The sequence below is a fragment of the Bombus flavifrons genome, chromosome 12 (genome assembly GCF_040668555.2).
Source record: "Bombus flavifrons isolate JBK064 chromosome 12, iyBomFlav1_principal, whole genome shotgun sequence".
Lineage (NCBI taxonomy): Eukaryota > Metazoa > Arthropoda > Insecta > Hymenoptera > Apidae > Bombus > Bombus flavifrons.
In genome coordinates, this window is record NC_138453.1 from 12,841,495 (window position 1) to 12,857,961 (window position 16,467).

Sequence of the window (16,467 nt, forward strand, 5' to 3'; positions counted from 1 at the left end):
AGATTGGGGGCACCTTTGCCTTTAAGGAATTTCTCTTTTAGACATTTTACCTCCGTTAAACCGCCATTTACCCTGTACAATCCTTGTTCGCTCATTCCTCTCAATTCTATTTCGTTGATGCAATGAACAACCAATGACGGTACCATTGGCGGGATCATCGGTGTATAATCTGCTATCGTTCCCTAAGAATAGTTTGTTATCACTTTTTATCATATACAAAGATACCGCAAGTTTCAAGAGCTTACTGATGTCCCTCGTAGTGTAGGTGTATTTCCAGTAGGTACACACGGTAATGGAACTAAGTCTTTACATTCCATATGAGCTGTAGCTCTACAGTCTTTACATTTCAGGGCTACCTTTCCAAATCGAATCCTAAAATGTTATTTATAAAAGTATTTCTATGACACTTGTATGAATCGAATCCTTATGAATATTTTACCTCTTGTCACATGGTGTACAGACTTCCGGTTTAATTACCGTCTTCGCTACAAAGCTATGCCCTCTAGCCGATTTCGTATTTAAAGTGTATCCGCCTATGTTTGGACTAGGTTTAAAAACGCCCTCAGAATCTGATCCTGATGTAAGAGCTTCTATTTTTGGCGCAGAAGGCTGTAATATAATTTTCACTCTGTTATTTTAACTGAAATTACAGATACATGGAAAAGAAAGAAAGATGTGTTTAATTCAAATAAAACAACTCACAGCAGTATCCATTTGAACATCATTCGTATCAACGGGTGTTAATTTTGATTTACTACGATCACCACTTTTACGTCTTTTACGCGAATTATGTAAAGGTTCTTGTGGATCTATGTTTTCATCCCCAGGTATAGCTTCAATTACAGAAGATGCAGTGATATTGCCATCTTTTGGCATCACTACTGTAGTTGTGGCTACTATTCTATCAGACGAAGTTAATTCTGTAGCTTTTTGTACTGTACTACGTCGCTTCTTCGTGGAATATTCACCACTTGGTCTGTGCTCTTTCCATTCACGTTTCTTATGATTTTGTTGAATGATTGCACTGATATCTAAATCATCTTCTGACTTTGAAAAGCAACTTAAGTCACTTAGAATAGAGCCAGTGGAGTCCAGCTCCGCTATAGTATTTAATCTAAAAGCGATAATTAATCAATGTTTCCCTATGTATCAATCAATAACACTCTATATAAATAGAAACTCACTTGTCATTTTGATGTACATCCTTAATATTATATATATTACTGTGACGACCGTTTAACGTAGTGTTATTCAAAAATTGTAATTTTTCGCGGGTCTCGTCGTTTAAATTTCTCCCACCATCATTAAATAAAAGATCTCTGGCCATAGCAATTTGTTTTTCCTATATAAAAAGTAAGGAGGATACATTGTCATGTGTTTAAGAATTATAAAAGAAGAACATATTTACCAATGAATTTCGTTGTTCTTCAACGGTACGCCTTCTCCTTTTCTCTTCATCTAGAAGTCTTCTAGCGTGACTTAATTTTTTATCTAAGTCAGCTGCCTCTTGATGAGATTTCTCTAAAGCTGAATGAAGACGTTGACATTCTTGTATAGATGCTAACCATTTCTGTCTCATTTCTTCCTGATTTACAGCAAACTTTAGAAATTCTACATAAAAAATAGGATGTATCTTTTATTTAATGCTAGAATTACAAATGGTTTCACATACGAGTACAATGATGTTAAATGACATAGTAAATTAACTTGAAACTACGTTAAAAAAATGAAACAATATGACGGCGTCATCTCTGTTTTCTGTGTACATATTTACAATAGCAATTTCATTGTTAAATTATAGCACGAATGGAAAGAACACAAGAAATATGAAAAAAAGTACGGGGCATGGAAAACATTTATATACAAAAGCTTAGGCATGCGTATTTTCTCAATATATTTTTTCATAATCTAGTAAAACATTGTAGGGAGCAAATATATGAAATCCGAACCTTCTTCGCAAGCTCCGTTTAGGTGTACATTCATACATCGAACCACTTCATCGTGACTCGCCAGCAACGATAACGATGTCATCTTCAAATTGATATAGAATTCGTTTTAAGAGAAATTAAAATATTTCGTCATGTATACAAACCACGCCAACAGGTTCGCGACAACTTTCTATCAATTATTCCAATTTTGCAATACTTGTATCGTTGCGAATATCAATTCATTCGAACTTTAACTATAAATTCGATAATATGACGCGTGTAATGCATTTCTATCATTAATCTTTCATAATAGTAAGTAGAAATCACTTCTTTGATGCACACACATGGTATCACGCTGTATCACTTAGCCGTTGACATTGTAAGTACGTTGAATACGCACAACAATCGCTTCTCGTACAATTCAAATTCGACCAATCAGAGGGACACATTTTCGAGCAGTTTTTTATTTCTCCACTAGATGTCTCTCATGTTAATTCAACTGTGGCGACCTGCATTACCGGCATCCACGAGAGAGAGAGAGAGAGAGAGAGAGAGAGAGAGAGAGAGAGAGAGAGTACGTTTTTGATGAAATTGTGGCCGCATGGTCACTTCCCTCACTCTTCATAAAAGAGCGAAATGATTGCCCGATAGGAGTTACCTTGCGAAAGGACTCTCAGTCAATTGTATTACTCGATATTACAGAGGAGTTCGCCTTTGAATGTAATTTTTGAAGATTCTCTTCTTATGCACGAACATTGATAAACAATTTTATAGAAACCAAACGAAACGCGGCCTTTTAAACTTGAAATTAAACTTATATTCCGATATTTGAAATCAATTTATAATTTTATTTTTATTTGTTATAGTTGTTATTTGTTAAATAAATTATATTGTATTGTATTATACAAATACAATACAATGCTTAATACAATAGCTTCGAAACAATTGTTTTTGATAAAAATATCGAGTATTTTGATTAAGTGTGTATGCTGTGGTAGAAGGAAAAATTTGATGTAAGAGATACGTATACATAGTATGTATGGATAATTTGTATTCTATTTAAAAAGAACATTACAAATGACGAACAACATCTTTCATATCTTTCCTATTTTTGAACTATCTTAATTTATTATACATATCATCATGCCAAAGTAAAGTTAGAATTCTAATATAGCTCAATATCATTATATGTATATTTATTTATTGGTTTGTGGGTTATTTGATTCTTTGCCTTCTTTGAACTATAGCTATTACTCCGGATTCTACTCTTCCTATATGATGCCCTTAGTTTTAAGCTTCCATTCATGAAGTTCATCAACTCCCACATTCCTTTTGTCAATGGTTTCCCATTTTTTGGGCATTCCCTATTTCTTAATACGTTTGACTTAACTTCTTTGTACATGAGTCGTTTACTTAATATATGGTTTCTATTTTCTATTCCTCCTATATTATGTATTTGACACGATGGCAGGTTTTAGATTATATTACATTACATTTATTAATGGCCGATACATAATTTATACAAAATGATAGATTGCTTTATCGTGCATCAAACACAACAACTAAAAATTTATTAAGGAAAATGACTTGCTTATATTATGTTTATATGTACCTACAACGAGTGTAGGAAGTATTTATAGAATGAATGATTACTATTAAAATCTTATATAGTAACATGTATTAAACAACATTGCACAAGTGCATTAGTAACGTTTAATAATATCTAATGTGTATTTCTATAAATGTAAAAGGATACGTCTTTTAGTTCGTTTTTTGTACATGATCCTATACCCACATTCTCGGCATCGAATTGGATCTCTTGGGCGTATTTCATTATCATGATGACATTCTACAAAAACAAATAAATTATATACATACTTATATAACAAAAGTTTACATACAGGTTATGAATGGAACACATAAAGATACCAATAAGTTGATAAAAGCTTATGTTTCGTGAAATAAAAAATGGACTCGAAGAATTTTTAATGTTATACAATATTAACATCTAAATTAAGATGATATAATGAAACATTTATTCAAATAAAACGAAGACTTGACAAGTACGACATTTTTATTAATGTCGTTACTCAATCAAAACTTTTATCAATGTATAAATTGTATGATGAAAGGATGGGCAAAGCAATATTTACACAAAGTTTATGTTTATTTCGAAAATACGTGACAGACACACTAATGCGACATAAAAAGTGAGGTTAGGAATATTTCACGTTTATTGTCTTAACTGTACCTCCGCAAATGTATACCATAGCTTGTTTTGGCGTCGATTCCGACTTGCTAGATTCCATTGTACCCAATTTTCAATCAAAACCTTTGCGTTTCACACTGAAGCTTACTGACTGTCTTGTTGATCGATTGCACACTAGCTGCCTGTGCATAAGTACCTACGCAAAGAACGAGTGACTGTCTTTCTCCCACTCCCACTCCCTCTCCCTCTCCCTCTCCCTCACCCTCACCCTTTCCTTCTCTTTCTCCCTCTCCTTCACCCTCTCCATCACCCTTTCCTTCTCTTTCTCCCTCTCCTTCACCCTTTCCTTCTCCTTCTCCCTCTCCTTCACCCTTTCCTTCTCCTTCTCCCTCTCCTTTACCCACTCCCTCTTCCTCTCCCTCACCCTTTCCTACACTTTCTCCCTCTCCTTCACCCTCTCCCGCTCCATCACCCGCTCCATCTCTTTCATCTTGTTAACCTTTTTGTAATTTCCGAAAATTAACAACTTTTTTTCTCGACAACTTCGACGACATTGATTGGCTAAGGTTTGTAAACTATTTTTTTAATTCATTATAATGAAATGTGGTATACATAGTGTTTGTCAACTCTTTTTTGTGTCTAACTTTTTAAAAACTAAGCAGCCATATCTGTGTATGGAAAGAGGCATTTTTAAGATCTTATTAAATTTAGTAAGTGACTAATAACTCTATCATTAATATGGCATATAAATTATGTTTTTATATCTTATCTATTTCTTTCTCCCCTCTTATTTAATTTTAGTCGTAAAATTTGCAATCTCACAATCTCACAATCAATCAATCTCACAATAAATTCTCAACGTTTTTCATACAAATAAATTTGTATAAAGTTGATTATACGTGATTAGTAAAACAATTGTGTCAAATCTATTAGTAGTGTTTTTATTTTGCTCTGATGTAATAAAGACATGACAGTATTCTCATGTTTTCATCCATAAAATCTCATACGCGTATTGTTGTCGATAAGCCTGTGCATATTTAACATAATACATATAATATGCTATGCATTGTACAAATGAAATATCGTATGTATGTACGTTAAACGAATCTTCTAACTTTCAAGAAATATCCCCATATTAAAAAATGTCCGTTATATTAATCATACGCATGAAGAAAATAGGCTTTTCTCATTTTGAAAATTAAAATTATACTTGTATATCATAGTACATTTAATAAGATGTTTCACAAGTAAATATTACCGGTAGGGTAGCATTATGTCAAATAATAATATTAAGAATAAAATTATAAAGGACTGAGAAAGGAAATTGAAATTCAGTAAACTTTTAACCAACTATACATATTGGATATACAAGCTAAATTAAAAGTTTTTTATTAGGAAAATATAAAAAATGTTAATGTTGATAATAAGATATACATATATTTCTTTCTAAAATATCGATAAATTATTATACTTGATAGGATATTAATGATATACATATACGAGAATCAATAGTTACACAGTGTATAAGTTATTCGTTACTCGATACATTTACATTAAACACACGTACCAATATACGTACATATGTACATATTTTATGTATATTTAATTGGAAATTAAAATACAGTATTTTACTGTAATTACTGCTACATTAACAAAGTTATTGTAGAAAAGTTAAACAGAATTTTGTTTAATATGTATACCAGTAATTTCTCCTATATTCCATCTAGTGGATACAATTAAGTCGTATAATGATTTTATAGTCGGTCATAATATTGAAAAATAATTAAGTGGTAATAATTAAGTACTTCCCTTGTCTTCCTATAATAAGCATTAATTTAAAGGAAAGAAAGAAACGATGATGAGGAGAAAATGAAAAAATATCGAAATTGGTAAAATTGAAGGAATTTTTGTATGCGCACGCGCTGTGGAAGAGAAATCAGAAATCAAAGAGGTCTCCCCAGCAACAGAATTCAGTAAGTCCAGCAGCAGCCGCTAGAGGTAACAGCATCACTAGCGCAGCCAAGAATTTCGAGCCAATGGTAGCGCTTGGCAACGAATGGCGGGATGAGTCAGGTTAGCCGATTGGTCGGGCAATTGCCAAGGGAGCTACGGTGGGACAACGGATAAACAGACTTCAAAGTTTCGTAGTGCTTGCAGCGCAGGAACACGCAGAGGGAGAGTCGGTGTCCGCGTGCGCATGTTTGCCGCGAATCTTACTTCGAATCCTTACACAGTGAAGATTAATATTTCTGGTGATACATTTCTGGCGAATTGCTATTTGTCACATGGTTTTGAACACTTTTCATGCAATGTCATGTTGAAATAACATCATGTTGAAGTGACAAGTGAGAAATGGGAATATATCGTCCGGAAAGGCACGAAGATGGATGAAATGGAAAACATAAGTATCTGCGAGACACCTTGCATCACGATAAACTCGAGCAATCGCAGTTGGCACGACAGTGTTAATGACAGTGGTTATGTGTCTATTACTCCTCATTCTGGCGGGTATACACCAATAATTTCAAGATACAGGTCTAGAGTGAGAGCTACTCCAGATTATACAGGAAGAGAAACAGTGGATATATTGGCGCTCCTTGGAGACAAAAGCAATCATTGGAGGATAGTATCTAAAATATTATCCTTCCTTGGACCGCAGGATCTTTGTTCGATCAGTATGGTGTCGAAAACATGGAAGAGAATCTGCATAAACGATTCTAGGGCCAATACCAGAAGACTGATCCACGTAATACTCAGACAGAATGCTAAGGAAAATCTAAAATTAATTAAAAAGTCAAAGATAGAAGGAGATATTCAAAGCAGTCCTAGGAGCAGATACGCCAGGAAAGGATACTTGTTAGAGGTACAGAATCTTCTCCAAGTACCAGGAAATCAACTATCACCTAGCAGTCCACCTGTTTCTCCCAGCAAAGTGAAATTCCACTCTTTCGTCAAGGTAAGTGAATTCTTTGATTAATATTGTTCGGTTATGTATCGTCAAATAACTTTTCATTACGGAATAGCATAAGATTACTCAGTTTTCTATTCAAAATGCTAGGATATTGTCTTATCAAATGCAGGATAAATAATAGGTAAAGATAAATAAATATAAGTATAACTTGAATTATTTTATCTCGTTTTGTACAATCGTACAATCGCAAAATTAGATTTTATATAAGATTACTTTCTTTCTTCTTAGATGAAATTCTATCGTAGTCGACAATTCGTGATAAATTTCACGCTACATAATAATATATAAGATAAGAAATTCAGTTAAACAACTGGTTCATTAACCTGCTTGTGCCTGTTTGCACGAACGTGAGAAAAAGTGCTACGGGTACGACGTTCACGCATCTTCTAGAACGCGAACGTTGCGTATTTAAACGATATACAAAGTTTCTTTCTGGGGATCGTATTCGATCCCTGTAAAGAAAGAAATACATATATGTTTTACATCAACCGGAGTCATATTCTTCCCTCTTACCGTACAGTATCTCTAGATACTCGAGTAACACAGCCTTTCGACGAGTATTCGTTGTTGTATTCTTATCATTAAATATCGAGTCTCGAAGAAATATTATTTTGATAAAAATTTGCTGCTGTATCGATTTGAATTAATCTAGTAGGGGCATTTGGATTATTATCCATTAGGAAGAGGGAGCGGTGGGATCAATTGTTAATTGATGCTTAAAAAGCATCTCGACACTTGTTTATTTTTAACAGGCTCGATCAAAAGATTACGGATACAAGAATTTTTCGATGATTGTGTCCTTTGCGATCATCGTAGTTAAGGATATCGATTTATTATAATTGTGAAACGACGCGGAAATATCATATCGTTCGAAAAGCTCTTTGCGTCTCTAAATTAATTTTTTATAGAAAGATTAACGACTTGAAACAGTGATATTATCTAAAATGAATAAGTACTTACATACCTTAAGATGAATCGTGCAGTTAATCTTAACATATTACTAGAGTGTGGAACGTATATTCTTATATATATATATATATATATATATATGTATTCAACGGCATTTACGATCATCAAGTAATCTATCAAGGACCAACGTTCATTTAACGCAACATCTCTGTTCGATTAATTTACGTTATTGAATTCTATTTTTTAACATTGTGTAATCTAGGGCTTCAATACAGCATATAATGCTGTAAGCATTACAAGTTTGTTACACCTTGATAAAGTAATACATATATTATTTTACGTTTCTTAATAATATTACGTTTACGTGTTATCTCGTTGCTAGGTTCGTAATCTCTTATTAATTTGTAGAGCTTTTGGTAAAACGAGTAAGACGAGTGTTCTTTGGTAAGACGAGTGTTGGCGTGCTTACGATCGGTAGGATAACTATGTACGTAGTAATTACATTGTGATTTGTCGTAAGACGCGATTGTTCGCGGGCTGAGAATAAAAATATTTATAATCGGATCATAGTTTCGCTTTTATTGAATAATAACAACGTACATACATATAGTCATATTCCATGAGCTCGATTAAGGTGAAGGCTGTAATGTGGCGAAGAGATATTATGTTCGATATGAAATATCGTCAGGCGTATCTAAACCTATAATTAGGTAGCTTATATTCTCTCTCTCTCTCTCTCTTTTCCGTCGTTGCTGTGCCGTCCGAGGTTATACTTTTACAAGCAGAATTTCGAAGAATAATTAGAGAATGGTAACGGATTGGAACTCGGTAGCTTAGGATTTCGTTCAACAATCCTATAGCTTGCGTATGCATATACGTATGTATGTATGCCGTGGACGTGATTTGCACATGAGCGAACGAACAAATTCGAATTAAGCAACATAATTGTTTCGTCGGCGAGATCATCCGTTTGACGTTGATTTATTGTGATTTCTTCTTTGAAATGCCGCTGGCTCGTCAACCGTGACGGTAGATACGATATATTCCAGTGCTGAAAAATCACCCTCTCGCGACGGATGGCGAGCTTTTGGCGCAGCAAATTCTCCGATCTTTAGCGCTAATTTAAGCGTATCGAATTAGTAGAATACGAAAGCTTTTCGATAAGTAGCGTATTAAAAGAATACAATAGCCGAGGAAAGTCGACGATGTTACGTATTCGCTCGAACACTTAGCCACGACAAATTTCTATGAAAATACTGTATGCGTTATACGAAAAATTTGAAATTTGAAATAGTTTGAAATTTCATTCGAACCGCAAGGAGGCGGCACAACTCTATCGTGATTGTAACAGTAAAATTTGAAATCAATCCGAAAACACGCATACAAGTTGTCAGACATTTATTCGAAACATACGATCGGTGTATCGTTAATCGACTGTTGAAATACTTTCACGAGCCACTGTTTAAAGAACATAATTTCCTAGTATTTTTATACCACGAAGATACATACTTCTACTAAATAGTACTAAATAGTTAGAGTACGAGTTAGTAAGAGCAATTGGAGCGTAATTGGAGTTACCACGTAAGATAACATTGGAAATGAAATATTTCGGGATAGTTTTATAAAAGATATTTCAATATTTAAGAATATAAAGATTATACGTCACATTTAATGAAACTTAAAGGAACAGCAGAGTATTGCTTTTATTTTCTATGTCGAGTAATTCTCGAGTAATTGCCGGATGTTTACACATTTTCCATGTTGCGTAACCAGGGCTCTTTTTGCTTGTTGCTGAATTATCTTTGAGGCGATTTGATTCTAGGGGAAAGCAAGCCACGCGCGAACTCGTTTCCCTTCATTCATGGTCAAGCATATTAATGGTAACGTGTCTACTCTGTAACCGGTGTTGCGCTGCGCTGGTAGTACGGCAACTACCTGCCGTTAATGCCGTTTGCACCTTCAGCTTTCCTCGGTGTGCATTTCTTCTCGCGTTAAATCGCGATAGTAGTAGATTAAGCAGATTAAGGAGAGTAGGCGACCGCTTTGTTATCGCGGTGTGAGTAACAAAAGCTCTTCGGCATGGCATGCGGCACTCGAAGGTCTTTTGTTGCACGCATCGCGATAATAAAGTATTCGTCAATCTCTTTATTAAACGAATTAGCATTGCATTCCGCGAATTAATTTCATACAATCTTTCTGAACGATCATCGTCCTGGCTTCGCTTTAATTTAGTAAATCTTCGCGCTGTGAAATACCACCTCCCCTTGCCTTTTTCCCCACTATCGTAATAAGCGTTTGAAATGCTACAACATTTACCTCTTGTCGATATTCCGTTACGATCCAAATTTCTAGATAAATATGCGTACAATGCACAAAATATGCAAACAAAAGAATCGACGCAGACCAGATTTCCTCGTATTTGTAAAATTCTTAATTTCTCTGACAAATTCTCCTTACCGAATTACTTTTTAAATACGCATTTTCCTAATAAACGTAATTCGTTGAGAAATTATTAACATTTTGAGAGATTATTACAGACGATATCTTGCAACTTTATTTGCTGGCCGATCGATTTTCTAACGATACAAAAAGGTGCAACATCTTTCTTTATAAATTTTTCACTTTATGGCTTTATGGCTTTATGGCTTTATCGCTTCATCGCTTCATCGCTTTATCGCTTTATCGCTTTTCAAAAGCGTGTGATTATGCAGTCAGTGATTTTCCCCGATTTTCACTATTTCACTGCAACCTTTCCATTTTCTTAATATATACTTATTAAATATCGCTATCGCTATTTGTCTGGCTAATTTCTCGTTACCTCCTACCTCCTTTATTGGCCGTTGCAAAATACTTACTGTTGTACGCAACAAGAGTTGAGAACGAGGTGCAGTCCAACGTACGACGTCTGACAGGCAACAAACTCCGTTGCGCGCATATCAGCTATCATTTCGTAAGGCGAACAAGCTACGTATATGTACGGAGGCCTATCTGCGATAGTGAACGCTTATATCGTAGTACCGTCGAAAGGTAGCCGAAATACAAGTGGTAAATAAATACTCGTAATTAGTTGTAAACCCAAGAATGGAAAAGAATAAGAAAGATAGAATCAGCCGAGTCTCTGAGACTCGATTTCGGTAGCGGAGGGTTGAAAGGAAACTTGCGGTTAAAATGAATTCTTCGACAAATAATGTGAAATATCTATTTTGCAAGATTTGATTAGATTATAAATAGATTGAAAATTCCAGTGCGTTCACGGGAAATCGAAATTATCCGGAAGTAAGCACTCGTCGTGTTCAAACGTTAGGTTAGAAGTAATTTTCAAATAATTATTCTCGGCAACGAGATTTCGTTGTGATACAAGCGTTGTGACGATGATATCATCCAAAGTTTTGATATCGGTTGAAAAATACGAGGGGAATAAATAAATGACGTTTATTTTATTCGATGCGCGAGGTAGTAAGTTAATCTATCGGAGCCTAATCTATTTTACATAATTGACACGAAACTGGTGCTACCGCGGCCCCCTTCTAAGCGATCTCGACCTCACCGCGAACCCGGGGTATAAATATAATTCTCGCTTTCTTGGGGGTAGCGCGTGTTAACATTTTCATGCGAATATACACGAGGTCGTTTAATGTTCCCCAATAAAGTGAATCGAGCGGCCGATATATCACAGGGGAGAGACTCTGTTCCTTCTGCATCAAAGACGCAACGAATCTTTGCCTTTGGAGAGCAAGCCGCCGTTAGCCCTCGGGCAAAAACCGGCCGCAGAGAACAATGCGAATATATTACAGTATTCGATGCTAAAACAAAGAGCCGAGCTGCTCTTTTCTTTGTCTTTTGCGAGGGTTACATCGAGATGCGACACGCTAAACCATCCCGTGGTTAACCGAGATCGTTCCACGAAAATCGTCGCCTAAAAATTTTGCCTGTAAACCGCTTCCTCGAACGCTTCTGTCAGTTATACGTCCGATGCGGTAGAAAGGTATTTGTACGATAAAAAATCTTGACTATCACACACTAACTATACCATTAGTAAGAACAAAGTTTCTTAACTTCTATCGAGTACATAAAATGGGACTATCGATGAATCAGCCAACTTTGCAGCCCCTCTGATTCAGAATACGTATTTAAATATTAACAGAGAAACACTACAAAAAATTTATTAATCATTCCTGCTTCATACGTACGTACGTACGTATGTATGTATATATTTCTTTTGGATTTGTAACATACCTGCCAACTTTCTTCTTTTCTTTCTTGACTAAGCCATTTTTCGCTTTCTAATTAATTCTTCTGTTTACCGATAACGTAGCTGTCGTTATTACTATATATTTCATAACGAATCAAATTCAAATCTTATTAATACAATACTACATACGTAATTACGATGGTCTTGTCTCGTTTAACATACACGATAGATTCGTAAAAATTTTCTACGTTGGCGACGTTGGCGTAGAGATAGAGGTAATAGGTTACTACTTACACATATTAAACGTACCGGATACCGAATTAAATTTCAAGTTGTTTCTTGAAATCTAGTAAACGGCGCGAAACGATAAAATCAATTGGTCTCGTCTAACAGTTAGATTAACATTATTATTCCCTATATATCGATATACATATATATCGTTTCAGTTTGCTTCAACCTCAGACAACCTCGAAAGATACCATAGAAATTTCTTTCCGCGGTAAGAAATTGTCATCAATCCGTGCATGGTTTAAGGTGCAGAGCAGGGTTTAAGAGTTACTTTTTTCCCCCCCTCATTTTCGTAAGGATTCGTTATTTTTTAACACGAATCATCGTGAGAGCAAAGTGTAAAGCTGTACCGTGGAAAGACTCTCGTTGCGACTTTCGCTTTCGTTCTCCCTCGTTTCCTTTCGTCTCGAATTCAAGAGGACAAGAGCTTCATTGTCCACCCTCGAAGATACGTTAGATGATTGCAGGAAAACGTGCAACTTGAATAATTGCTTGCTCGACGGTTGATCCGTTCTGGTTGGTAAGCAATGCAGCGGCTTGAAATAATGGTTTCCTTAAAGTCGCGCGAGAGCGAAATGCACAGTTCTAGGGAAAGGAAGGAAGGAAGGAAGGAAGGAAGGAAGGAAGGAAGGAAGGAAGGAATTGTTCCATAATTAGCAACGGCTAGCGAGGGTCGTTGAGTGGTCGTATAAGTTAACAGTTGGTGCGGCCGGTTTCCTGTCGCAAGGAACTTTCCTTCCAGTTTCTTTTTCCGGTGGGTGCTTTGAAATTTTAATCGATGACACCGCGTTTTAACCGGACCTAACGGATTTTGTCCCAGTCTTTCCACTTTTCGCTCCAAACGAAATTGATCACAGTGTCGATGACAAAATTGCACTGCAATTACAAGACATCCAAATCAAATATCCAAAGTACAGTGCATACTTTCTATAACGTTTTGTAATAAAACAATTTTCTATCGACGTTCTGCTATTTTAATTATATTCTCAAAAATGTGAATCTGCATAAAAATTCGCACTTTACTGATTAGTTATCAGCGTTATAATAAACGTGCTAAATACTTGAATAAATACAACGATGTACGAGTACTTTTTGTAGCCATTGTAAGCGTGAAGGAAACTTTGCGGGAATTGGCTGAAACCGTTGGTTATATTTTTCAAATTTTTAGCTGCTGTGCAACGGTGCTGCAGCAGCATTATCACGTGCACATATTGACCCAGTAGTACCGAGCACCTGGCCAGGTGTATCCTTCGTTTCTCGGTGCTTCATGAAGCGTAAAGCGGTCTGGCAACGGACGAGGAAACAGACCTCTTTGTACGAAATCGAGCAAGATGGAAATCGTGGTTGGATTTCGAGCATTTTAGTTTTTGCGCATTTTAGTTTTTGCGCATTCATAGAAAATGTCAATGAACAACGACTGCGAGCATAGATCTCACCTCTTTAGCTGACTCCGTAACGATATGAATTTGTATAAATATCCACCATCTATTTACTACGATCATATAGGCCATTGACACTTGCCACTTGGTGGCGAATAAAAATTCTTCAGACAACCGTTGTAATTTATCCTTGGTTATACGTTTCGTTTCAATTAGAAACGTTATTGCGCGACCAGTCTCGTGCCGTAACTGCCGTGCTAATTAACGTTTGTCGTTGACGCGCGATCTTGCGAATTAGTTTAATTAACCGATACGTCGGCTTTATTCTACCAAAGATGAACTTTTTCTAAACAACGAGACAATATCTTTTGATTTACTTAACGACAATTACGCGTAAAAACGACGGACATTAGCTTAATAGTATTTTTATTCGTTGTTGCAAGCAAACATTCTGTTTTATTCGATATGGTAAGTATGTATGTAGAAATTCCGTCGACATCTCTATATATATATATATATATATATATATATATATATATATATATATAGTCGCCGAGTTGATACGTTTTTGCCGAAGATATCTAATTTAATTGTTGTTCGTATCAGTCAGTAATGTAAATAACATGGAGCCGAGTTCAGACAAATTAATTCCTACAAAATCTGCGTACCTCCTTCGTTGCTAATAACAAAGAAGTAATACAAAGAAATAATTATGCATTCATGAAATTCAAGAAGGATACACATTTGTAAGCGAGACGTAAGCACCATCCGACACGCCGCACCGTTCCTGCAACCCAATGAAACTTCTATCGTTTACAGAAAGGATAAGTTACGTTAGACGGTTAAAAGGGATTCGCGGAATCCGCAAAGTATTCCTTGAAAACGGCAGACAAGTTTACACTCTATGTATATTCACGATTCGATAACGTAACTCTGCTCAACTACGATGGGAAAATGTCACCCTTTATAATAACTAGTCACTAGCTATGTATGTACAGCGTTGCACACTGGCGTGCAAAAGTTTCTGATACTGGTCGCAGTGAACTTTTTACTTTATGTTCGAAAAGCTTTATATCAAGTATCAGAGTACAGGTATAATAGAGTAGAATAGAATAGAATGGAATGGAATGGAATAGAATGAAATAGAATAGAATGGAATGGAATGGAATGGAATGGAATGGAATGGAATAGAATAGAGTGGAATAGAATAGAATAGAAAATGGTATATTTAATACACAAACATCGTTCCATCGTTGTTCGATATCGCTGAAAATTCTTTAAAATACCATTTTCCAAGTATAAAGCGAAAAATCTATCTGGTCGGAAACTTTTATACCGGAAACCTCATATATACGACTTAGATATTGAACAACTAGGTAAATTGATTTGAAAAACGATTAGAAACACCGATTTGAAATAATTAATCGTACTAAGTAATTTATTATTTTTATTTCAAAAAGCGAAAATTAACGTTCATTTTAATATCAAAATTAGATTAATTAACTACAAACGAATTTTTATTTCATCTGTCACCTTTAAATAAAATGACAAGTAATTAATAGCGTTAAATATTATATTTCCTCTACATAAATATAAACTTAATATAAACTTAGAAACTATGCCGTCGCGAGCGAATTATTTCACAACCCAATAGTATTTGCCGTCAGAATTATCTTAATTTCAATTGAATAATACGTATCCGAGCTTGCGTTGACACTAACTTTAGCCATATTGTATGCATTCTATGCGTTTCTTTCCATCTTTGAATTTCGCATAAACGCATAAAAATACGCAGTCTACTGGTTACAGTGGCCAAGCTATATCGTATACTAAATCGTATAATCGCCGTAAGCCTACACGTTAAGAATCAACTAACAAAAACTAACGAAAAATAATTGTAAAATATCAAATCATCGGGAAACGTTGTCGTTTTTGCGAAATCTCCCAATTAAAAGGTGAGTAAAAAAAAAGAATCCATTGAATGGTCCGTGGTCGGCAGTCGTGTGGTCGAAAGATCGATCGCTATCGGCATTGTAATCTCGGTCTCTGTTCTTTCGAGCAGGTTTCTCGGTGTTGGCGCGCCTATACGTACGTATGTACGCAGAATGTAGAATGTAGTAGAGTTCTGAGCGTTAAGGGGTGACGCAGGGCTGCACACAGGGCGGCTGCCGCTGCTGGTATGCGTATAACGAGCAGCAGCAACGGGCGAGCTCCTCTGGTCCCACGATTCGCGGAGCGAGAACCGCGCAAAAAGGTCCCAGGAATGCATCAGTACCTCGATAAACGCGTTAAATCGCGCGGGGAGCTATCGACTGAACGCTTGTTTCCAATCTACCCCTTTTGCCGTTTTCAAATACGGATTTCTGTCAAAGTAGCTCGCGCTATAACTCGTTCCCGAAAATTTTAAGAGATCTCTGTCTACCTACAGTGGCTCGCGAAAGTATCCCAACGTTTACCACAGCATGTTTTTATGAATATCGTCGCTCTAGTTCTATATCTAGTCGGAGAAACCTGAGTTTAGAGTTTATCAAGTTCAGCATTATCGTGTAGAAGTAGAACCCGAAGGAACCTATTATTCGTTGCGTTCCATT

The 16,467-nt window shown here is 35.9% G+C and overlaps 3 protein-coding genes across 5 annotated transcripts in view; 1 reads left to right on the forward strand and 2 right to left on the reverse strand.

Annotated features, from left to right (window-relative positions):
- The window catches only part of tum (Rac GTPase activating protein tumbleweed), a 3,735-nt gene extending 1,416 nt beyond the window's left edge, over window positions 1-2,319 (reverse strand). For both annotated transcript variants that reach the window (XM_069125122.1, XM_069125121.1), the window contains exons 1-7: window positions 1,950-2,319; window positions 1,409-1,611; window positions 1,185-1,342; window positions 703-1,114; window positions 440-609; window positions 246-372; window positions 1-182 (exon numbers count right to left, since the gene is read on the reverse strand). The exon at window positions 1-182 is cut by the window's left edge and continues 51 nt beyond it. In XM_069125122.1, the coding sequence (XP_068981223.1) occupies window positions 1-182; window positions 246-372; window positions 440-609; window positions 703-1,114; window positions 1,185-1,342; window positions 1,409-1,611; window positions 1,950-2,031 (1,334 nt within the window). In that variant the 5' untranslated portion in view covers window positions 2,032-2,319. The remainder of the gene's footprint in view (window positions 183-245; window positions 373-439; window positions 610-702; window positions 1,115-1,184; window positions 1,343-1,408; window positions 1,612-1,949) is intronic.
- A 667-nt stretch (window positions 2,320-2,986) lies between these two features.
- Window positions 2,987-4,358, reverse strand: Rpb12 (DNA-directed RNA polymerases I, II, and III subunit Rpb12). The gene is made up of 3 exons (XM_069124540.1): window positions 4,180-4,358; window positions 3,685-3,777; window positions 2,987-3,490 (listed from the first exon to the last, which is right to left on the reverse strand). Exons 1-3 carry the CDS (start codon window positions 4,235-4,237, stop codon window positions 3,468-3,470), a joined length of 174 nt encoding a protein of 57 aa, XP_068980641.1. The 5' UTR covers window positions 4,238-4,358; the 3' UTR covers window positions 2,987-3,467.
- Window positions 4,359-6,250: 1,892 nt separating this feature from the next.
- The window catches only part of LOC138185835 (F-box only protein 43), a 47,718-nt gene continuing 37,501 nt past the window's right edge, over window positions 6,251-16,467 (forward strand). Inside the window, exon 1 of one of the 2 annotated variants that reach the window (XM_069125125.1) lies at window positions 6,251-7,093. In XM_069125125.1, coding sequence (XP_068981226.1) covers window positions 6,521-7,093 — 573 coding nt within the window. In that variant the 5' untranslated portion in view covers window positions 6,251-6,520. The remainder of the gene's footprint in view (window positions 7,094-16,467) is intronic. The other variant, XM_069125124.1, reaches the window with a different exon arrangement.

Coding starts and splice junctions, on each gene's coding strand:
- Rpb12 (XM_069124540.1), bottom strand. CDS start 4,237: ATGGAATCTAGCAAGTCGGAATCGACGCCAAAACAAGCTATGGTATAC. Junction 3,778..4,179: donor TATGGTATACATTTGCGGAG/GTACAGTTAAGA, acceptor TTGTTTTTGTAG/AATGTCATCATGATAATGAA. Junction 3,491..3,684: donor CAAAAAACGAACTAAAAGAC/GTATCCTTTTAC, acceptor ATAAATTTTTAG/TTGTTGTGTTTGATGCACGA.